This window comes from Lemur catta, chromosome 8 (assembly GCF_020740605.2).
Source record: "Lemur catta isolate mLemCat1 chromosome 8, mLemCat1.pri, whole genome shotgun sequence".
Lineage (NCBI taxonomy): Eukaryota > Metazoa > Chordata > Mammalia > Primates > Lemuridae > Lemur > Lemur catta.
The window spans coordinates 18,933,712-18,957,279 of NC_059135.1; the positions used below are offsets into that span (position 1 = coordinate 18,933,712).

Genomic DNA, 23,568 nt, shown 5'->3' on the forward strand with positions numbered 1-23,568 from the left:
CAACCTGTTCGAGGAGATCAGACCCAAATATCTTACTTATTATTAAGATGGGAAAGAGGGTGAGAATAAAAAAGGAGACAGTTTCAACTATATTGGCACATGAATCACCACAAATCACCGGAGGTAAAATTCATTTCAGCTCCGGGAAGGGACCCTACTATAGAGCTCAGTTGTCTAGAAACAGCTTGTTAACCACTGTAACCTTGAGTTAATGACAGTAATATAAAGCAATCATATGCAATAAATCACCTAGGGAAGGAAATTAGGTTTTCAAATGGATACACTGCCTCATAAAAATAAATAAATAAAGGTGCAACACTGGGAAGAAAAATGATTCTTTATAAATATACAATACATACAATTCTCAAAATGCACTTTTGCCCTCTCAGCAACTGCCAATATCTAATTCTATTATGATGGGAGGGCTATGAATTTCTCCAGCTATAATTTTCCACAGTTCAATTACCTAAGCCTTCTAATTTCCTGCACGGTTTAATGCAGACTCATTAGAATAACAATGAGTTCCTTCAATGATGTTTGTAACATCTCTTGCTTTGGCTTAAGACCATTTCAATGAAAGGGGGAAAATGAAAAGTTTTATCAGTAAGAGAAAATCTCTCCATCATTCTAAACTCATTCCCCACATGGCTGTGCTGGCCTGGGGATGGAGCCTGGGCAAAAACAGCTCACGGACCAGAAGATGAAAATGAATTCCAGGGTCTCCTGTTGGACATCCATCGGGGGCAGTTACTACTGAGTCAGTTCTCCCATCCAGTCCCCAGACTAGAGCGATGGGAGTGTTGCAAATGGACGTTTGTGCGTGTCAAAAAGCAGAGGCAGCATGATGGAAAAAGAAAAGGCCAGCTTTGAAAAGAACCCAGAGGGCATCTCATCTGTAATGGAGCGATCTGGCCTGCTTCCAGCTCAACCCCAACATGAGTGTACCGCACCTCTGTCACCTGTCTATCAGGCTTTAATCCACACCCAGCTGCAAAAGATTTATTTGTTGCCCTCCACTTCTGAGAACTTTCAATCTAGGAAAACATAAATGCATAAAACTACATAAATCAACGCTAAATTAGACACTTTACAGTTAACTCCCCTGGCTAAGGAAAGAAAGCAGCACCCAAGAAACCTACAATGGAACAATGTAAAAAAATAATTTCTCTTTGGTTTTGGAAAGATAATGTGATTTACACGTACAGACACTGTTGGGGACACATGACCTCCAAAAACAGGCTTAGTTTTCCCTTGGGTTGGGGTGAGAAAGCCCTGCAGAACAGGGTGACAGCAAGACAAGTTGGTACATATAATTTGCCAAGGAGAATTCAATGTAGTAATTCAAAGTAGATAACCTGCACGTTGATGTTAAATTACGAGCCAAGAGAATGTTCTACTGTGGAGAAGAGAGCTGAAGTTGTTTTAAGTTCATACAAGAAAGAGTCCAGCAATTCTCCATCATTTCCTGTTGTTATCTTTTTTCCCCCCACTGAGCTAATGACTTGCTTTACTGATTTATTCTGATTGGCTATAACGCATTTCACCAAAACCCCAGACTAAGAAAAAAATCATCTTTCTATACAATGGAATACTATTCGCAAGAATTAGGTAGAGTCATGTGGAATGATGTGGAATGATTTTCAAGATATATTAAGGGGAAAAGTAAGTGTAAAGCAGTTGAGAAGCACTTTCAGGAGGGAGAAAGGAAACACACATTTGTAGTCACAAGGGTGCAGGCTATTTTACTGAAAGAAACCTGAAAATCTGGTAACTCCAGCTGCCTTTGGGGAGAGATAGAGAGACTGGGGATGCAGAGAGACACTTATTTTTCACTGTCCACCCTTTGGTGTCATTAGAATTTATCATCTATTTAAACTACTTTGAAGAAAATCTCAGACATTTTAGCCAATATCTCATTTAGCCAATCCACGGAGACATAAAAAGTACTCTACTCACAGAAAAAGAGAAACAGCTACTTATTAGAAAGGATTGTGGGATTCTGGGGGCCTTTTCCCGTCAAAAAAATTTAATTTTACTATTATATCATTTGAACAATAAAAATCAACATAAACAAAATGCAACTAAACAAAAAAATCCAAACGTGGATTTCACTGTTCAAAGGAGTGTTGACAATCCTCAGGGTTGGAGTCAGGTGGAGAAAAAGAACCTCTGAATCAGACTGGATGGGAGTGCAGACTGTTACGCCCGCCAGACTGGACTTCAGAGGCCTCCACCAAGAGGTAAAATGAAAACTGACCCAGCAATTCTGGTCACAGGAATTTGTCCTAATAGGATAAGTATGCAAGGTACATATACATGGTTACGTTCACTTACAGAATTATTTATAATAGCAAAAAAAAGGAAACAACCAAGTGTTTGATACTAAGGGTTAAATTATGGGATGTGTCTATATAATGGAATGTTCCATAACCATTGAAAATGATGATCTTGCCCTACAACTGACATGCTGGAAAAATAACCAAACTGTTAACAGTGGTTGTTTTTTCTGTTGGAGGGAGTAAAGGTGATTTTAACTTTTTTCTTTACTGTTTTCTGTCTTGCCTACTTCCATACATTTATATATTAAAATAGAACTACCTTGTTAAGGATTAGTAGCCCAGGAAAATAGTGCTGGGGGAAAAAAAAAGATGTTCCTTTTTCCAGGGGAGGATGACACCGGTTTCTTATAACCTAACATGTCCTCTATCTGCTGACTGCTGTCGCCATTTACAAAACCCACATTTTCTGGATGTGATCTGGCCCTGCTATCTCACAGATTGCACAATATAATCTAATTACCTCATTAAGCACATTTGCTGAAAATATCTTGTGATATTATCAGAATATAGTTTTAGGAGATGTACACATTAGAGGAACAATAAAGTGGTATTAAATTAGGCCCCTATGTGGCTCTTCAAAGACATACTTTATTTTCTCTCAATTATCTTCTTATTCCAAAAACATTTAGATTCATTTCCTTAGAGTATTTAGATCAGTGGTTCTCAATGGGGGTGGGGGAGTAGGAAGTGGGTGAGAAGTAATTTATTCACCCCCAGGGGACATTTGGCAACATCTGGAGATAATTTTGGTTGTCACAATGGGGGGGGGGTACTGCTGGCATCTAGTGGGCAGAGGCCAAGGATGCTGTTAAATAGCCTACAACACACAGAACAGTCCCCTACAAAAAAACCATCAACCAGTCCAAAATTTCAATAGTGCCAAGGTTGAGAAACTCTGATCTAGAAAAAATATAACAGAGAGATGAAAGGTTTGGTCAAGAGAATAGCACAGAACGCCCCCCTCCTCCACTCCTCCACCCCAGTCCTGCCCAGTCCAGCATTATGTGAAGTCAACGTTGCAGAAGAGAGTGACTTCAATATACCTTCGTAAATAGTAGGCCACGCTCATGGGTCCTATTTTAAAATATTAACTCACCCAAGTCCTATAGCAAATGCAGAACAATATATACTAGCAGTTTAAAGATTTGTTTTAAATGTCACTTTGAAATACACCCAAGATATTAAAGACGTATCTGCTGCTTCCAAAGGTCCCACTTGGAAGCACACATTTCAGAAACCAGTATGTGGTTCAGCTTGCCCAACCAGGCAACAGCTGCATTAACAAGGTGGTTGCTAAGAAGCTTTCATATTATAACTTTAATGATATAATCTATCTATTGTGCAATTTCTTTTGTCTAAACCATCAGCGGTACAGATTTAATTTTAGTTATGGCTATAATATTGGAACCAGAGTACCAAAGCCTATTAACATTTTTTTAAGGAAAACATATTAAAGTCTCCCAAAAGAAGGGTTACCACCCTAGAAAAAACATTTCATTTAAGTGTGTCCATAAATGGCTATCAGCATATACATATTTATAGGAAATATTAGCAGAGGATCAAGCTTTTTAAGTAAAGGACTTTTATTTTTAGGTTTGGAGCATATGACATAACCCTGCCTTGGAATATGTGTATTGTCTGTTATTCCTAAAAAAAAATAAAAACTTGAAATGAGGAGATACTTAGTGTGTTTTGTGGGAAGTTGGTAAAATTAAGTTAATTTTCAAATACTAAGCTTCAACAACATTTAGCATATTTGTTTTCCCTAGTTTAGGTAAAAGTTAAAGCTTTTAAGCAATAAAAACTGCAGTTTTATTTTTTATTTTTTGAGACAGAGTCTTACTCTGTTGCCCAGGCTAGAGTGTCGTGGTGTCAGCCTAGCTCACAGTAACCTCAAACTCCTGGGCTTAAGCGATCCTCCTGCCTCAGCCTCCCAAGTAGCTGGGACTACAGGCCTGTACCACCACACCCGGCTAATTTTTCCCATTTTTAGTTGTCTGGCTAATTTCTTTCTATTTTTAGTAGAGATGGGGTCTCGCTCTTGCTCAGGCTGGTCTCAAACTCCTGACCTCAAGTGATCCTTCCACCTCGGCCTCCCAGAGTATTAGGATTACAGGCGTGAGCCACCACGCCCAGCCAAAAACTGCAGTTTTAAAATGCTGGTGCAATACAAAGGGTGCTTTAATTAGAGCACAGGATAAACACACAGTTTCATTTGTTCAGTCTACAGAAACCAAAGTGGGTCCCTCTAAAATCATCTATGAGAGATTTCTAACTTGTCATCAGAGAAAAAGCTACTTTTCTAATTGTACTTCCCCTCCCTCTCCCCCAATATTAGGAAAAAACTCACTCCAAAGAGATGGCAAGAAATCTGGGGGCTTACCCTCTGTCAGGGGTATGGGACCAGGACACCAAATACAGACACAGAAGAAAGTACCCAATAAAGCATGGAGCCTGGCTGGGAGCAGTGGCTCAATGCCTGTAATCCTAGTAGCACTTTGGGAGGTAGAGGCGGGAGGATTGCTTGAGCTCAGGGGTTCAAGATCAGCCTGAGCAAGAGCAAGACACCATCTCTACCAAAAACAGAAAAAATCAGGCAAGTGTGGTGGCACATGCCTGTAGTCCCAGCTCCTCGGGAGGCTGTGGCAAGAGGATTGCTTAAGCCCAGGAGTTTGAGGTTGCTGTGATCTGTGATGACACTACTGCACTCTACCTGGGTGCACAGAGACTCTGTCTCAAAAAAGAAAAAAGAAAAAAAAACCCAACGTGGAGCCTATGATGTTGCATGTCAGAGCACATTTAGATAGAGACTTGAACCTACACCACATGCCTGTGTCTGCTGCTCTGAAGGCAGAACTCATACCAGCCAAAGCACTCAGGGACAAGTTCAGACCTAAAGAGAGGAATGCGGATGGCTGGCCCTCCTGTTAGCCAAACAGGCTTAGGGGAGCCACAGGAAGGAGTATCAGTTTAGAGACATGTCTCAGCGTTGCCAGCACATCCTGCTGACATATAGGCTCTAGCCCAGTTCTAAGTTTGTCTAACTCAGCTCCCCTGGTTTCTAGCACCTTGATAGCTTTGCCACTACAAGTGATTTAGACGATATACAGTTTTTTTCTGAGCTGTTTAGTGGACAAGCTGCTAAAGGCTCCCCTTGCCCAGGTAAGAAGCCAGAGGAGGGTTCTGGAATCTAGTTCCCACCCAGCCTGTGACTCCCAACAGATCTTCATCTTTGAGAGACAAAAACAACAGTACTGATTACTTGCTCCTTAGCAGGATGTTAGGAAGAAAAACAAAATTGGCACCAAAGCCCTCAGGAGAGATGCCGTAAGTCAATGCTAAGTCACGACCATGGCCCGCAGGCCTGGACTTGCAGCCCTTCCTCTACTAGGACCCTCACAAGACCAAGCAAAATACTGTGAGATCTCAATGCCGGGGGGGCTCGGGCTTGGAGTCTGTTCTCAGCAGTACTTACCTTTAGGAGGGGCAGAGCTGCTCGGCAGCGGCCAGTCTTACTGTTTTTGAGGAAGTGAGATTCATCCTGAAAAGAAACAGCCACGTAGGTGAACAAGGCCCCATCCTGAGTGGCAGAGATAGAGCCTACCTTCAGGACGACCCTGGCAAGCCACGTGCAATGTGGATGCCTCCCTTAGCACTTTCATGGGCCTAGGTAAGGACGCAGCTTCTCTACTACATTCTCGGCAAGTTGCTCCCTCTCTCTGGGGACAGTTTTCCGCCTGTAAAGTAAGGTTAGTGAATCCCTGGCCCGCCCAACATCAGAGGCTGCTTGGATGAACAAACCACTGAAAGGAAGTTTGCTGCTGTGCAGGAGGCACCTTGCACCCATGTGGCACTGGGGTCAAGTGCGCTGAAGACCCGTGGTGGGCTCTGCACCAGTGTGAGGCCTGGGGGTCCAGCCCCTGCGCTCAGGGGCTCGTAGTGTGGGAAGGATGTCAGACACGCTGACAACCTAGCAGACAGTGTTATTAACATGTCACTGAAGACGGTGCAAACAAAGTTCTGTGGGAACTGAGAAATGGAAAGATGATGATGTGATGATTCTTATTCTCAAGGGACTATTATATTTAGAACAGAGTCTGATTATTTACAGTCTGCATTCTGTGCATAAGCACACACAAAATTTCTCATATTTTCTAAAGCCAAATGAGTAAATAATACATTATTAGTATTTTGGGGGGAATACAGTTTGGTACACATTCAGATTCCTGTCTATGTGACTCTGAGCGACTAGTTGACCTTTCTACAGTGCCAGTTTCTCCTAATGGGTATAATTTTCACATTTTACAGTTCCCAGTGTATTGAGTTGCTGTGGGCCTTAAATGGGCTAACACACACAAAGTCCTCAGAACAGTCCTGCTGCGTAGGAAGCACTCCTGGCACGTGGCACCCTATACCTGAGGGATACCAGTGAGATCCCGCCTCTGTCCCTGAAGATGATCTGGAAGAAATCCCGTTCCCTTCCAGCTATGATGAACAAAAAGGGCCTCGAGACCACAACAAAGGGGAGTGTGAGATAATCCCCAAAATGTTAAGACGGTACCTACTCCCAGAAACCCGGGTGTTATATTCGTATGCTTATCTGACGATGTGCCCTCAAGACAGTCCAGAAAAAGGTGTCAGATGTGGAAGGGAATAGACTCTTTCAACCACTGAAAAATGTGCCAATATTGGAGCAAATCACAAAGAATAGCTTGGTAACTGAAGCATTAAGAAGTGTGACACCTCAGATTCCTTCCTGTAACGTTTCTTTGAAAACAGGAGGACAGGGCTCTTATTTAACTGAAGAACAAACCAACACTGGTAGTAAGGGGCTTGCCAAAAATCATATGGCAGGTTAAGTGATGGGTCAGAAAGAGAAAAACATGAATTCTGAAGGCAGATGCAACCTAGTTTTAATCAATAACTCTCCAACTTGCTAGCTTTCTGCCTGTGACAAATTATGTACCCACTCTCATTGTCAGTTTTATCAGCTGTGAAATGGATAATTTACAAGGATAAAGGATCATACCTGCTCAGGGGCCACTGGGAAGATCAGCGATTATATGTAAGTACCTAACACAAGGTAACACTCAAGAAATGAAGGCATTACTCTTCCCACACACTCTAGAGCAATCACTATCATCCTGGGAAACTTCTTTTAATGTTTTCATTTCACATGTATGCTGACATCTTTTCAAAGCTATACTTGAATTTGTGCCAAACCAGAAACGACTCCCCCAAAGACTCATTACCTATATAGCTTTGAAAAACTATAAACACTTAAGTCTGCTTACGCTAAGAACACAGTGTGGTTCTTAGTCCAAAACATAATAGTAGATCCCCTGAGGTCAGTAACTGTATCTTCTCCTTCCCTTCTCCAAGCTCCTACAATATTTTTGTGAACCATGTTGACACACTCAGTACTGACAGGAAACCAAGTTTGTCTAGACTTTCCTTAGGAAGTATATGAGGAGTTAAAAGGAAAGCCAGTAATTGAAAGCTGTGCTGTCAAATCTGGCAGCAGGACTCCAGTAAAGCCTTCTTTAAAAAAGCAACTAGAATAAAAAGTCGTTTTTGGGGGGAAGGGGGGAGGTATCTTCATATTGCCTAAAAGAAAGCTTAATTATTTGAACTGCATGTCTCAGCCATCCTGGCAAGACGGCACCAGAGGCAGGCACACCCCCTTGCCGTCCAGGTTGTAGAAGCCCTAGGTGGTCTGGGGTCCACGAGATGGTCCCACCCATGACCCCACACCGGCGAAGAGATGGGCTAGAAACTCCCAGCACAGACCCTGCTAAATCACATTTTTTACAAAGCTCCCCAGGAGATTCTAATATGCAGCCCCGATTGCAAATGGCTATTTGAGACATGTGAAATGCCAGTTCCCCATAAAATAAAGAAAGTGATTTCTATTCTCCTAGGAACTGAGTGAGGCTCAGGGAGATTATGGATATTCAAGTTCTCGGAGTTTTTGAGAAGAAAGTTTCCAGAGAGATAAAATACTTAAGAGATTTTGCCAAGTCACTTACAATGATGACAACTTTAAAAGGGGTTTGTAGCTTTAGCTGTTTTTCCAACTTGCTAAGCAGGTCAAAACTGACAATGTTGACCAAGCCAGCTCTCAAGCGGTCCTTCCCAGTCACCACGACGTTGACATCTTCTGGGCTCAGAGATGGCAGCCACCGAAGAAAGGCCTGCGGATGACAGGAGAGAACAAAACCACAATGACGACCTGGCACAGCAGCTGTGGCCATGACCCCAGCCAACCTGACACCACACTCTCAGTGCGGACCAATTTTCATGCTCCCTAAACAACAAACGCGGTCTGTCTCTCCCACCATGTCCTCCTGTATCCACAGTAGTCCTCGTGGCCATGAACAGTCATCACCTATACCTTCCTCTCACCCACCCACCCCTTTCATGTGCCCCTGACAGGACACTCCCTTCCTTGGTCAGCAGTCACTTCATGGCGTCTGTGGGTCTCAGTGCTGTGATCTCTAACTAGACAGCAAGTTTCTACAGGGAAAGAATGGACTGTCTTCAAGAGGAATGTTATAAAGAACTCAGCAAAGCCTGGTACACTGAAGGCAACCGTGTTTATTGATGATGATGATGATGATGATAAAAACATTCATGTCACTATTTCTACAAATCCAAATCCACCTTCTGTCTCCAGCAATCTTACCCCTTCTAGCCAAACCCAGTGCCTGCAGCCAGTAGAAGGCCACCAGGGTGGCTCCATGGCAGTGCCCGGGCATCTGGGTGCTGCCCCATCCTGCCCAGGCTGACACTGTTCTGACACAGGGAACACTGGTAACCGTCTGACTATCTGACTCTTGCCTACAATTTCTGAGGGTGTTGTAGGAATCTAACATACACAAAATATGTATTAAATGACTACTTTCCACAGGCACTGGCAGAATTCAGATCTCAAGGACAGGAAATGAACAAGGTATTGTTGCGATGCACATTTTTTAGGTTTTCCACCTTCTCTTTGGTTACAACAGCACGTCTGGGCATCAGGCTGACCAGAAGCAGGTGGAGCTGCCTCTTCCCCACAGCGGCTCATGGAGGCCATAGGAAGAAGCCCAGCTGTTGTGAGGCCAAAGGCCAACCTCAGTAGCATAAAGCTAGAAAAAGCTATGGAAGATGGATTAGGTCTTCCTTCTTCTGAGTTTGCTCACAAGGATTTTTATTCATTTCACAAAACCACTCTGATTCCTGGATTTATAGTAGAAAAAGCTCAAGGGTGAGTGATAATACAGTGTTCAGGACGGGTTCTTCACCCATGAAGTTACCTGGCAGCCAGTGAACATCCTACACACACCACCCTCTACAGAGTGCAAAACCTCGGAGCCAGGACGTCAGGAGAGGCAACTTCAAGGTCCTGTACGGCTCCTCATTAGCACGAAGCATGGCCTTAACCTCTGGGAGATGCAGTTTTCTCATCTATAAATCAGGTAACTATCTATTGCGTCTACTGCACATGGCTGTTATGGGATTAAGGAAAATAAAGGAGGTGAAAATACTGTGAAAATTAAGTATGCTACAGATGAAAGGTATTATTAGCAGGGACACAGAGGTACCGGCAGTGTCTGCTGACAGGGGGAGAGAAGTCTGCATGCTGGCAACTACTTGGCTTTCTTCCCCAAAGGTATAGCCTGATTCTAACTCAGAAAACCATGAGCCTGCCTCAGGGGGCTACCTCATCTCCCCTGACCTGAGACAGATGCTTAGAGATGCCCAGGCCCTGTCTTCAATTATTTCATTACCCTGACACTGAGGAAAACCTTCTCTGAGAAAATCACAGTACAAGAGAATTAACCTGCTCCCAGGTGAAGCGCACAGAGGAAGGTACCACCACCAGGAGCGGCCACTCCTTCCGGTAGAAGGCTGCTATGCAGATAGCTTGGATGGTCTTCCCCAGGCCCATGTCATCGGCAAGCAGCAGGCGGCCTCCTTTTGCTACGGCAAAACTGAAAGCAGACAACGTGAGGACGACAGCGCAGGCAACAGCACGGCACAGTTCCCAGGGGCTCTGCTCGGCCCTCCCGCGCAGCAGGTGGGCCCCGCACTGGCCCGCGCAGGCCTGCCCACCACGAGACTGGAGACTCGCTCCCCGAAGAGGAAGGAGCAGGAGCCAGTTAGGACGCAAACAAAACAAGAAAAAGAGCAGGTCAAAACAGAGAAAATGTGGAATGGTGGCCAACATGTGGGGAGAAGATCTAGAAGATCTTTAGGTTATGGAAGCCAAAGGAGGACACTTCCAGTAAGAGGAGTCAGTGTCAGCCTCAGCCTAAGGCAGGCAAGGCCCAGGGGGTGTGGACAGAGCAGCGTGGGGGGCAGCCCATGGCCAGGGCTGCGGAGGGGGGCGCCCACTCACTGAGAGTCCGCCTGGAAAGGAAGGAAGGAAAGAAGAGTTGGTGGGGTGAAAACAAGGCTTTCTGAAGATCAGAGAGTGCTCAGCACACATAAAGGCAAAGGGACAGAGCTGGCAGAGACAGAAAATGCTGGAGAAGAGGACAGAGGAAGAAGGGGAGCAAGGGTGTGTGTCTGAGAGGGAGCCCCAACCTCAGCATCAAGTTCTTCACTCCCTAGAGGCCTCAGGATCCTAAAGCCCTTAAAGTGCAACAACCCGGGGTGACAGCTGTGGTGGGTGTAGTACACTATTTTGGAGTCCCAGCTCCCCACTCGGCAGCTGCACACCTTCCTGCCTGTTACCTCACCTCGCTCTGCCTCAGTCCCTCAGCAGTCAGCAGGCACCTGCCTCGCAGCATTGTGGGAAGATTAACAAAGTTAATACATAAAGCACTGAAAACAATGCTTGGCACCATCATAAGTGCCAAGGAAGTGTTTCTATCCTATCATTCCACAAAAAGAAAAATAATCAAGACACAAACAGTAAAAACAAACAGTAAAAACAACTTGCTCGAGTCGCATGAGGAATCAGTGGAAAAAAGCAAAAAGGACCCCGAATGCCAGATGTCTGGTGCCCTGTGCCAAACACTAGTCCTCTTTCCATGAATTCCTGAAAAACTGAACATTTGCTCAGGAACCTGCTAATAAGCCAGTTGCATAGCTCTTTTTCTTTTCCATCTGGCACAGTGAAAACAGAATGTAACCTCTTCTAATCAGCAGGTGTGGTGATAAGAACTAAACCACCCTGAGCCTGGCTAAAACAAGGTACAAAGGACATCTCAACAGATGAAGAGGGTGACATTTTGTAAAGTGCACTCTCTAGGGAGATCGGAGAGAAATGAAGACGAGAGTGGCAGGCAGGGCTGGGGCCACGGGGACACAGTACAGCATGCTGTGCCCCGACGGCACACAGACCAGAATCCTGCCTGAGACAGCAGCCTAACTGCTGCCAAATACCACAGACAGGACTCGGGCAGGCAGGCCGTCTCAGTTTGTCAGCTCCATTGATATTAATAACTCAGGTTCCACCCCTCGCAGAGGACTCTGTCTCCGACCACACTGCCTAATAACAGCTCTAACACACATTATCTCTAGACAGACCATCAAGACTTCCTCTTTCCTCTTCTTGAACTTTCAAGAGAAGCCAACTTCAAACCTGGCATTTTGCTTCTCCCAAGAAACTCTGGTAAACAAGGACAGGTCAGGACAAGGGTTTATCTTTTTTCTTTCTCTAATAAGAGCACCCTGAGTTTCTTTTGGAGAGCCACCACCTCCCACTCTGAACTGAAGTATTTTGGGGGGCAGGCCCTACCCACTGGCTTCAGGGATGGGCTTATCACCCAGTCTAACCAATATGACTTTAAGCCTCCAAGGCCACAGTGACTGGCTCCAGTGCCAGCACCAGACTTAAGCCCTTGCAGTGTCAAACCCATCAGGAAAAAAGTGCTTCTGTAGTTGCTAAGCTGATGGACCGAAAGCTGGAAGCCCCTGGCAGCCTTAGTTGCCACACTTCAGGAGCACCTGGCTGAGAACAAACTAAGAAGAGCTGAGTGAAGGAGAGTCCTCATGAGATCTTTAGAGATGCTGGATTTTCTCCTACATGCACTGAGAAACTCCTCTTTCATTAAGCTAGTTTAAATGGAGTTTCCGCATGCCTGCAATCAGAGTCCTGCTTAACCCACAGAATTTGAAATCAATGGTTACAATGAGGCTTTGGTAACAGCACACCTGGCTGTTTAATGCTTAGATTTTTCTAGGTATTTGTGGAAGATGAGAGTTCATAAAAGGGGAAGCACCTGAACCCAGCTTGGGGGGGAGTAATGAAATTCATGCAAGAGAAGGGAAGGCGAGAGGAAGATCAAGAACCTACTTGACTCCAGCTCTCTGAAAGGGCATCAGATTAAGCACGAGCTTGGGGTCCACTTCAGAAAGGTCTGCCTCTGGGACATCTGCCGTGGGATGAAGAGACGTCTTCTCCAGCTGAGAAGCAAAAGCCAGGGTGAGCGTTTTGGGCAGGGGATCCAGCTGAACTTGTGGAAGGTCGCGTACCATTTTAACTGGAAAGAACAGAAGTGTATGAGCTGGAGTGTTCACTCCCAAAAGATCTGGGGAAAGAGTAGGGGCTTCGAGACATACAGTTCAATAACTGAAATTCTGCTTCACCCCATCTTCTCAAAGGTTAACTAGAAAGAAAATCAGGGGCTGACAACTAATTTCCCTCTCCATTCCTTAATTTCTGCAAATAAGAGGCAAGAATTAATCCCAAATCGATTTGCTGTACTACACAAACACTGGAAAGAACTGTAAAGTATTTTTGTGACTGATTTTTTTTTTTTACCCTAAAGAAATTTAAAAAGTTATCTCAGTATTCCCATTCAAAAAATAAGGACCCATATTCTTTAAAAAAATCAGTCCAGAAAGACCCATGAAAAAGTGAAAAAGCAAGTCTTAGAATAAATTTTGTCTTGTTTTCATTCTCCTTATGTTTTATTTTGATGGTTTTGATGTTTGAGGAGGCAGAGAACTCCAAGTTACCAACTATCAAAAGGCAAGGAAACACTCTGGTCTGTATGGAGAAGCTGTTAGGTGTTTCCAAGAAGACTGATAGAATAGTAGTGCTGTTTAAAAACAACAAAAGGCAGACTCTATGCAAAGGCCACAAACTGATAAAAAAGTACATTTCTGGCCCTTTCCAGAAGAGAATAAATATCTCCCCTCAAGAGAAGTGAGTTTTATAGTACTGATTTCTGTGGTAAAGAAGCTAAAATATTCTGTATCTGGATGTTTCCTGCTAGGTCCTTACCTCTTCTCTAATGCAGAGATCAGCTATCTAAGGCTTGTGGGCCAGAATGGCCTTCTGCTTGTTTTTCAGTAAAGTTTTACTGGAGCACAGCTATGTCATTCATTTACAGATTCTGTCTGGCTGCTCTCATGTTACAGTGGCAGAGCTGAGCCACTGGGATAGAGACTGCATGGCCCACAAAGCCTAAAATATTTATTAATACTATTTGGCCTTTTGCAAAAAACGTTTACCAATCCCTGCTGAGCTTAGAGTCTAAACTATTACTTAGAGTGACCATTACTCAGATTCTTTCAATTTACATGTAGCAGCCTTTACTTTCCTTCCAAGTATGCTGGTCCTATATCCCTACATAATGTATGGAGAAATCTGTTTTAGTCAGGGCCACTCACCCAAGTGGGAGAAATAAATTACTTGGGATATACATGGAAATGAAAACAAATTAGTTGCACTGACCTTGCTTTTTGAAAGAACTTAGTCTCACATGACTTGAAAATTTAAAAAAGAAAAAAAAAACCTGTACTCAATAGAGAGAATTAATAAAACATAATTTTCAGGGATGAGGGAGATAGTTAAAAATAAAAAACTTAGAGAAAAGATGACAGACCTAGAGATCCCTGGCAGTAGAATTATTAAATTACTAATCACAGCCTTCTGTCCTGTGGGCTGTAACTTTCAAGATGTTCTTCCCTTTTATCATTTTCCTTCGAAAACCTATTTAGAAGAGCAACTATTATTTACAGATCTTCAATTGCTCTTTATCCTTTTCCTTTTCAATAGCACTCTGGGGAGTCAGAGTAACGCACCAAGAGGCTAACTGTCTTCAGGTATCCAGTAAAAAAAAAAAAAAAGGAAAAACTGGGTGTATTTATTTCTACCCAATATTATTTGAAATTCTAAGGTGGTTGGCTCTCTATTCCATATGGCCATGCGTGATTCTACATTTTCTTAACATCCTCACAAGGTCTTCCAAAAATCTTTTGCTACAACCATCAGTTGGTTACCATTGCAAATACTGATGTGCATACGCAGGACTGAGCTATCTACTGCTACCTCCAATTGCTTTGTATTTTCAATATATTTAAATCAATTTCTGCCCTTCACTAAATATAAGTACCAGTTATTTCTGGAAACAGTTTCTATGAACAGAATCACCATGAGAGGAAATTAGGTAAGGCTGACGGCTTTAATGTAAAATAGACTATCCATATTGATGCAGAAATACATTTTATACCTCCAAATTAAATCTGAGCATGCTGATTTCTGCACACTTCAGGAGACTGAGCACTCTATGTGCTTTCAGAAACCATTTTCATTTTAATCCTAGTGATTTTCAGAACTCAAATACCTGATGAAAGCTAAGAAAGGGCTGATGATCTGGCTGGTGTAAAATGCAGTGCTTTGTAAGCATTATGCTCTTTCAGCCATTTAGGAGGAATAAAACCAACATCCACCATGTCTCCTACCAACTATCTCCAAGATCCTAGGCTGCTAGTTGAGCCAACTGTGTGTTTGAGAAAGCCACCATTCCCTGTCAACATCTGTCTCTACTGTCATTTCCCTGCTACTGGGAGATGACAGGCATGCTGTCTGGCTTCATGAGTCATCGAGAAGTCATTTCTGTAAAACAGCTCTTTGGCAGAATGCTACTAGCCACACAGCAGAGATGCTAATGTTTTCAAATAGCAGCTGACAAGACAAGATTGTTGAGAGCCCTTCTGGACTGTGACAGCCAGGGGAAAACAAAAGGCCTTATGCCAATTTCACTGGGACAAAAGGCCCCACAACACTTAGAAAAGAGAGGGGAGGAAAGTCCTTAGATTCGCCTTACTAGAGAAAACGATTCTCACTACTTGATCAATGAGGATTCATGTACTCAGGTCTCACTGACATTCTCGTATGTACGCATTCACTAGCTTAGGGTCAATAACCTAATTTCACACATGAGGAAGGAGACCTCGGGGTGAAGCAAGAGGGGCCCATTGCCCAGGAAACGGTGCTGTATTCCACAGTGCCCTCCCTCTTTGGCTTCTTACTTCATGGAGCTGCTTCTAAATTTGATAATGGGTCAGGTTACAAACACAGATGGCAATTTTATTCTTATTTCTGTCACTGACTTTACTGTGACCCTGCAAAGCTCCCAATAAGGAAAGCTTTGGGCTCAAGCTTTTTCCAATCTATAAAATGGGGGAGGGGGGGATCAGTCTTACCTTACACGAGACACGGTAAAGACAAGATAGCATGTAAAAACTAAATCTATTAATAAAACTCTTCACTCAGGATCTGTGGAATCATTAATACCAAGTGCAAAATTTTATGTATGGCCATTATGTGCATGTTTTTCTGGGTGAAGAATCCATTGTTTTCATGCAATATTTCAAGGAGTCTATGGTCCACAAAAGATTAGGAACCGTTACATAATGCTGTATGAGTCACAAGTCATAGATTTTCAACATTGCATTCATCTGTTAATGCTGTAAGTATCCTGCTTTTTGTTGTTCCGTAAAAGTCAACACCTTTATACCTGACATATTTATGTGTTTCCTGGTTGAAAGGCAAAGAAGCGAGAAGGAAAGAACTCACTCCTATTTCTCATCAAAAATTCAGCTTTGGCCAAATAGTTCCTTCTAAATCACAAGTTCCAAATAGCAGCAGCCAGAGAGTCTCCAGATCAACTTGAGCTATCCTTTCTGCTTTAGCCAGCATTTACTGATACTCAGCATCATCTCATAGTCAAACCTAATCTTGCAGTTCACAGCAAGTCTCTGCTCAAGGAATCAAAAGCCCTTCCTTTTTATGGAATTCCTATGTCAACAGAGCAGATAGGGACTAAACATCTCATCCCCCCCCACCTCCGCTTTTTTTTTAACTGAAGGGACAAATGGGACCTGGGATGTTGAGTTACCTACCCAATGTCACACAGGAGGTCACATAAGGAGACAAAGGGAAAGAACCCAGCTTTTCAACCTCTTCCTTAAAGCCCTAGCCTGATGGGCAGGACAGCCAATGACTCGGAGCTCCCAAGGTTGGATCATGTCTCTCCTGGCCTGACTGGTACCAACAAATGACACCTCCCTCCATCTGGGAGGCCCAATAAGTCCTCAGCCGTCAAGCAGGAGGAACCTAAGTTGTGCCAGCCTCATACCCAATGCAGAATTGTTACAGCCAGATGGATGAGGGACTGGCCTTCTGGGACAGGCTGAGATATGGCCACGTCCCCCTTTTCCCAGGCATATTAGAATAGATTGCCCCATCTAAGCAGAGCATACAGAAGAAAATGATCAACCAAAACTGACTACTTCTTCTTACAGTTGTCTGTACACATACCCCCTTCCCTTGGTCAGTCTCAAAGTGCTTGTTAAAATGCTTGAGTCCCCTGGCCTTGATCTCTGCACCTGACAGAACTCAGCCCATTATGAAGCCCATCACTAATGACTCTTACTAATGACTTTCTCTCTTTTTTTTTTTTTTTTTTTTTTGAGACAGAGTCTCACTCTGTTGCCTGGACTAGAGTGCCGTGGTGTCAGCCTAGCTCACAGCAACTTCAAACTCCTGGGCTTAAGTGATCCTCCTGCCTCAGCCTCCCGGGTAGCTTGGGACTACAGGCACGTGCCACCATGCCTGGCTAATATTTTCTATTTTTAGTTGTTTGGCTAATTTCTTTCTATTTTTAGTAGAGATGGGATCTCGCTCTTGCTCAGGCTGGTCTCGAACTCCTGAGCTCAAGGGATCCTCCTGCCCCGGCCTCCCAGAGTGCTAGGATTACAGGTGTGAGCCACACCGCACCCGGCCACTAATGACTTTCTTGATCATCTAGTTCTAGAAGTAAACTGAGAGCCTGCTCTCAGAAGTCATCTTAGGAGAATGGGCAGCTTCCATCTAAGCTAAGCAATCCCAGCTCATCTCTGATTCCCAAAGTCCACAAACCCTCACTTCTAACACTTCTATCAAGGCAGGATTACTAGTACTGCCTCACCCTTGTGGAAGAAGAGGTCCTGCGCTCAAGTGGGTTGTCACAAAGCCACTGTCTCAGTGGACACGAATGAGGCTACCCAAGAATATCCCCACCTTTGCTTACCCTGTACTCAAGCATCTGAAGTTACCACAGGAGAGGAAGGAGGAGATTCTTTTACAATACATTAAATTTAAGGCAGATTATTAAAACTTAAGCATGATATAAAACAGGCAAGGAAGGCTTCTTACTTAGTTTATTGTGCTCTTCTAAGAGAAAGCTCCACTTCCTGGTCTTGACATCTGCAATGAGAAGAAATACGTAAGCAAATGGGACACCCTGCCCTCTTGCTATGTCATCACACTGACTCCTTTATTCCCTGGCTTCATGAACCTCCATTAAGCCTGGACAACGTGGCAGGTCCTGTACTTGGCACCAGGGATACAGTAATAACATTGAGTACTTGCCTCTTGAAGTTTCCTGGTATACCAGGAGGAGAAACAAGCAGAGATGGTGAAAACACACTGGGTCGTAAAGGTTGTGGTAAAAAGTGTTACAGGGGACATGACTAGAATGGCACAGCAGGTCAGCAACGCCCTGAATGTCCAAGACAGGGATGATAACTGTAGCTTCCATGATCACCTGGCACTCACTCTATGTCAGGCACTGCCAGGAGAGTCACTCACACCACCTCATCTGCGCCCCCCACCTCTGTAATATGGGCTGTGATAATAGTTCCCTGATATACGTGGGAAACAAGCTGCGTGTGGTCAGAGTGGTCAAACTGCCTTGTTCAAATCCCAGCTCTGCCTCTCACTGGCTGTGTGACCGCAGGCAAGTTATGTAACATCTTTGTACCTCAGTTTCACATCTGAAAAATAAGGGTACTACAGCCCCTACCTCACAGGGTTACTGTGAGGATTACATGAAAATTGAAGGTAAGATGTCTATAAAAGTATATCTGGAAAACAAGGAGCATTCAAAAAAAGCTAGTTATTATGACTACTGTTGTTATAATTATGTCATCTGCTAATTAGTACAATGCAGTAGAAATTACATACAATATTAACTTAAGAAAGTGGAGCAACTTACTACCCACCAGTGGCTCATTATTTAAACAGAGGAGTTTCTCTATTAATCTACCTTTTGAGAAAATCAAGAAAGTTTGGTCTGGATAAACGCTATCTGGGCAGCAAAAGTTAATTCTGTGTTGTGTGGTCAAAATTGAGACGGCTGGAAAGAAGCACTATGGACACAGGAGTCGGTTTTGGGAGAAAGTGAGGAAGTCCAGGGTTAACCTGATGGAGGAACAAAAGCAGGCTAATCTCGAATGTAGGACTGGCACTGAGACTCTTCCTGCCAACAGCTTGATTCTGACACTGGCAGGGTGGTCAATGGGAAAACTACAAATGTGAGGGGAGGCAAAGAATCCAGGCGTGGTTTGTGGGCAGCTGGGTGTGCACAGGATCAGGGATCAGTATTTTCACTGTACCTGCTCCCAAAATAGCAGACCATGTCAGGAGTGTGATCTCAAAGCCTGGTGATAGACACAGATCATCGTAATTACCTTTAAGGGCCAGTCCAAGCTTCAGCCGGACAGAAGAGGGGGCCGGGAGCAAAGGATCCTGGCCCTCGTGTGCGCAGCTCAGCTCATGCCCAGGCTGGCCCAGCATGGCTCCCCCACACCCTGCTCTTATCAGTTACAACTGTGTCCACCTAAGGGATGGTCACATAAGAGCATCACCCTCATCCTAAAGGGGCCAAACCCTGAGGACAGCTCTTGTTGAACAAGTAATTCTGGGGGCTTCCTCCATGATGTTGTCTGAATGTGATGTCTCAAAGGCATGAGGTTTTAACGGTTTGATTTCTACTTGCCTAAGGAAAAGACTAAAACCATTTCAAGAACGGGAAAACATCCACCCACAAAAGCCAGGTAGTTTTTAACAACAATGTGGCCCCAGCTAAAAATGAAACCCAGGAGCCCAGAATTCTAAAGCTGTTTCTCACCGGGGAGCTTTTGAAGATCCTCATTAAAAAAAAATCCAAACTATCACTTTGGCCAGTGGTTTTCAAGCCTGGTTAATAATTAGGGTCACGTGAAGATTTTTTAAAATACCAATGCCTAGGCCCCACCTGGGACCAAATAAACCAGCCTTTCTGGGTGAGAACCAGGCATCAGTGCTTTTGCAGTAGCCAGTGCTGCCCAGGAGCAGCCAGAGTGGGGAACCACCAGCGTTTTCAGACCCTGGGCCTGTGACCAGCAGCAGCAGCACCAGAGAACTTGTGAGAAATGCAAATTTTGGGCCCCACCCTAGAGCTCCTGAATCCCAAGCTCTGCCAGTGGGGCCCAGCAGTCTGCCTTTAACAAGCCCTCCAGGAGGTTCCCACGAACCCTCAGAGTTTGAAAACCACTGTCTAAAGTTATTTATTTTCATGACAACAACCTGTTTTTCTGCTCTGCTAAGGCCAAAATAAAAACAGATGGGTTTAAATAACTGAAGGAGGAATTTACCTGCTTCTACCAAGACATGGACCAAGTGAATGGGGAAAATTGTGGGGCCTTCTCTTTAGGAGGCCTTAACAACCAAACAGCCCCACTATGTGTTTGCTGTCTGGGACAAGGGAAGAGAAGCAGACCAGGAAGTCATTTTGGAATATTCAAAGATAAAGTAAAACACCCTACGCTGAGATCACTGACCACTATACATCCTGGGAATCAGACAGAGACCAATTACTTACCATATTTTCTGGAATCCATTTGTTTAAATAGTGCGATCAGGTCCTTTGAATAACCAATGTCTGCCTCAAAGCGGGCCCGTGAGATGAGCATGCATTGCCCCTTGACAAAGGCAAGGGACGGAGCTGAAGGAAGGCTGGCCTGTCCCTCGATGCTGGTGGAGGGTGACTCCCTGCTGCCATCAGCCCCTTTCAAAGGCTCCAGGGTGACCATGGAGAGACGCTGGACTGCTTTCACTGCCAAAGAAGAGGAAAAGGACAGAAGTTGACAAAGCAGAGGGCTCTGGCATGGCCCTGGGACACTCAGGCAAGAAGGGAGGAGGGAGAAAGGAGGAGGCAGACAAGGTCACCAGGGACTGGCAGGTGGGTGAGAAAAGGACCGACAGAAAGGCTTGCAAGTGTCCTTTAACTGGGGCTTTGGGAATGTCAATTTTTATTGAATATAACTCTTCTCCTTAAGTTTTTCAAATTAGGAAACTTAGAATTCAGAAATTAACAAGGGGAAGAGGAAGCTCACCAGGATGAATAAACTTATTAGGTAATTTATGTTGTTGTGTTGGAGAAGCCACTGAAGTCAACACACCACAAATCACCCACTTAACCCTATTCTCAGGTCACTACTCTGTCTACTGCTCAGAGGACAAGGGAATGAGAAGCAGAACCACCAGGACACAAACGTGCAGTTTTGAACATTATTTCACTTATTACTGATGGCTTTTATAGATTAACAGATTTGGCTACATAAAAGTAAATTGTCAAAAAACACAAACTGAAGTGCAAGGCAAAAGCTACTGAGTAATTGTATCTGCAAAAAATATAAAAAGAGGTCATGCTCACAAAAAATATTAAGACCACAAACTAAGTATAGAGATGCAGCCAATTCAAAACAGGGGGCAAAAGACTAATGTTTATTAGTCTAGTTTATTTCTAGAGAAATGTTCGACTTCACAAATAATTAAAGAAATAAAAAATGTTTTCTACTTTTCAAACTTGCAGGGTAAAAAAAGAATTAGACATCCATATTGCTAATTAGGACTAAAACCCCTTGGAAAATAATTTGGCAATATATATAGCAAGGGCTCTAAGAAGTGATCATAATGATTCAACTTCTCGGAATCTATCCCAATTAACAAATGAAAATACAGACAAAAACTTATGCACAAACATGTTCCTTACAGCTTTAAAACTGGAAAAACTGGGAGCAAATTAAACAGTAAAAAAATGATTTAAGCAATTTATGACACATTCATAAAATAGAATGTTATGCAGCCATTAATTTTTTTTTTTTACTAAGAAATTTGGAAAAGACAGAAGTACAAAAGACAGTATTATGTTCAAGAATATGAAATCATTTTTTTGTTTTAAGACAAGGTCTCACTCGCCACCCAGGCTGGTGTGCAGTGGCATTATCACAGCACCTCAAACTCCTGGGCTTAAGCAATCCTCCTGCCTCAGCCTCCCAGGTAGCTAGGACTACAGGCATGTGCCAGTAAGCCTGGTTAATTTTTCTATTTTTTGTAGAGATGGGGTCTCGGTCTTGCTCAGGCTGGTCTGGAACTCCTGACCTCAAGCAATCCTTCAGCCACAGCCTCCCAGAGTGCTAGGATTACAGGCATCAGCCACCGCGCCCAGCCCTGAAATCATTTCTTGAAGGTCAAAATGATACGTTATAATAATGACACCCACATTTTCATCTCTTAGAATTAACTGTTAACATTCATTAAAGTACAAATGCTTATGCTGGAGCACTAAATGAAAATGGCAAGATAAAAATTACATGCATATATAAAATCTGTATATTTGATTTATTTATTTATTTATTTTTGGAGTTCGTGACCAGCCCTGTATATTTTAATGCATAGAAAAAAGGCTGGAAGGAACAAAACCAAAATGTTAATAGTGATTAACTGAGCACGAGATTATGGGAGATATTTTTTCTTCCTTACACATTAATGTACTTTCTGGATGTTGTACAATGAGTATGTGGTGGGGTTAAAAAGAAAAATCCAGAGATATACCTAAAGTAAAATGACAGAAGCCCAACATAGAGACAATCTTTATATGTTATATTGACACAAAGCCAATCATGACACAACGATCATGAACCTATCTGAAACTTAGAAATACAAGGACAAATTCACAAATCCAAAATTACTGTGAGACATTTCAAGGTCTCAGTAGATAACAGACCAAGTTTGCAACGCATTGGGAAGGATAAAGAGGAGCCAAACACTTAATTAGTAAAATTCACTTAAAAGTTACATGGAGAATTTTGTGCCCAATAAACACTGTTTTCAAAAAGCACATGGAGCATTACAAAAAGGAACCATATGGCACAGAAAACCTAAATAAATTCGCAAAAGCAGTTGTCATCTAAGTTACCATATATTGTGGTCCGAGAGCAGGAGTAAAAAGATGACAAAACAAATACACAACAGTGGAAGTCACTGGTCTAAAAATGACTAGCAATGAGAACACCAGGTGTTAAAATGTGCAACCTTAACCCACAGCACTGGGTCTCCCCTTCCTACATTGACAAATGTTTTAAAAAATGAGTCCCTCAAAAAGGTGCTGAGTTCACTAGTGTTATGGGTTGAAACGTGTCCTTCCAAAATTTGTATGTTGAAGCCCTGGTGCCCAGTACAGTACCTGAGGATGTGACTGTATTTGGATACAGGGCCTTTAAAGAGGTTAGTAAGTTAAATGAGGTCATTAGGGTGGGCCCTGATCCAACATGACTGGTGTCCTTATAAGAAGAGGGAGAGACAGCAGCGTTGTGCACACACAGGAAAGGCCATGTGAGGACACAGAGAGAAGGAAGCCATCTGCAGGTCAAGGAGAGAGCCCTCTGAAGAGACCACCCTGCCAGCACCTCATCTCAGACTTCCTGCCTCCAGGACTGCGAGAAAACGAATTTCTATCGTTTAAGCCACCCAGTCAGTGGTACTCCATCACGGCAGGCCTGGCAGCTAATGCAGAAAGAATTTCACCCAACACCATACCTTTCAAGAAGTGCAGGCCAAGGAGAAAACCAGGAAATTCTGCAGGGACTGTCCCATCACCCCCATTGCCCTACCCCAGAAACTGTACTGGTGACTCCAGGAAATTCTACCTTATGCCCAGATGTGCAGAGAAGTGATCTGAAAACGTAGCCTTACCTTCTCCCCTTTTTGCACTGGGCTGGGGGGATGAGCGAAATGGGAGATGAAAACACCAGGGGCTGACTCTGACAGAGCGGTAGGTTCCGGGCATCAGAATGAGGGGAAGAAAGCCTTCATGTAGGACAGTTAACAAAATCTCAGAAGACAGAGTGGTGCACCCAG

General features: G+C 43.6%; 1 protein-coding gene across 3 annotated transcripts in view; it reads right to left on the reverse strand.

Moving 5' to 3' along the window:
- Positions 1-23,568, reverse strand: part of SMARCAL1 (SWI/SNF related, matrix associated, actin dependent regulator of chromatin, subfamily a like 1) — a 52,043-nt gene that overhangs the window by 24,548 nt on the left and 3,927 nt on the right. For all 3 annotated transcript variants that reach the window (XM_045559038.1, XM_045559036.1, XM_045559037.1), the window contains exons 5-10: positions 20,249-20,482; positions 17,761-17,811; positions 12,628-12,814; positions 10,165-10,315; positions 8,369-8,533; positions 5,815-5,880 (exon numbers count right to left, since the gene is read on the reverse strand). In XM_045559038.1, the coding sequence (XP_045414994.1) occupies positions 5,815-5,880; positions 8,369-8,533; positions 10,165-10,315; positions 12,628-12,814; positions 17,761-17,811; positions 20,249-20,482 (854 nt within the window). The remainder of the gene's footprint in view (positions 1-5,814; positions 5,881-8,368; positions 8,534-10,164; positions 10,316-12,627; positions 12,815-17,760; positions 17,812-20,248; positions 20,483-23,568) is intronic.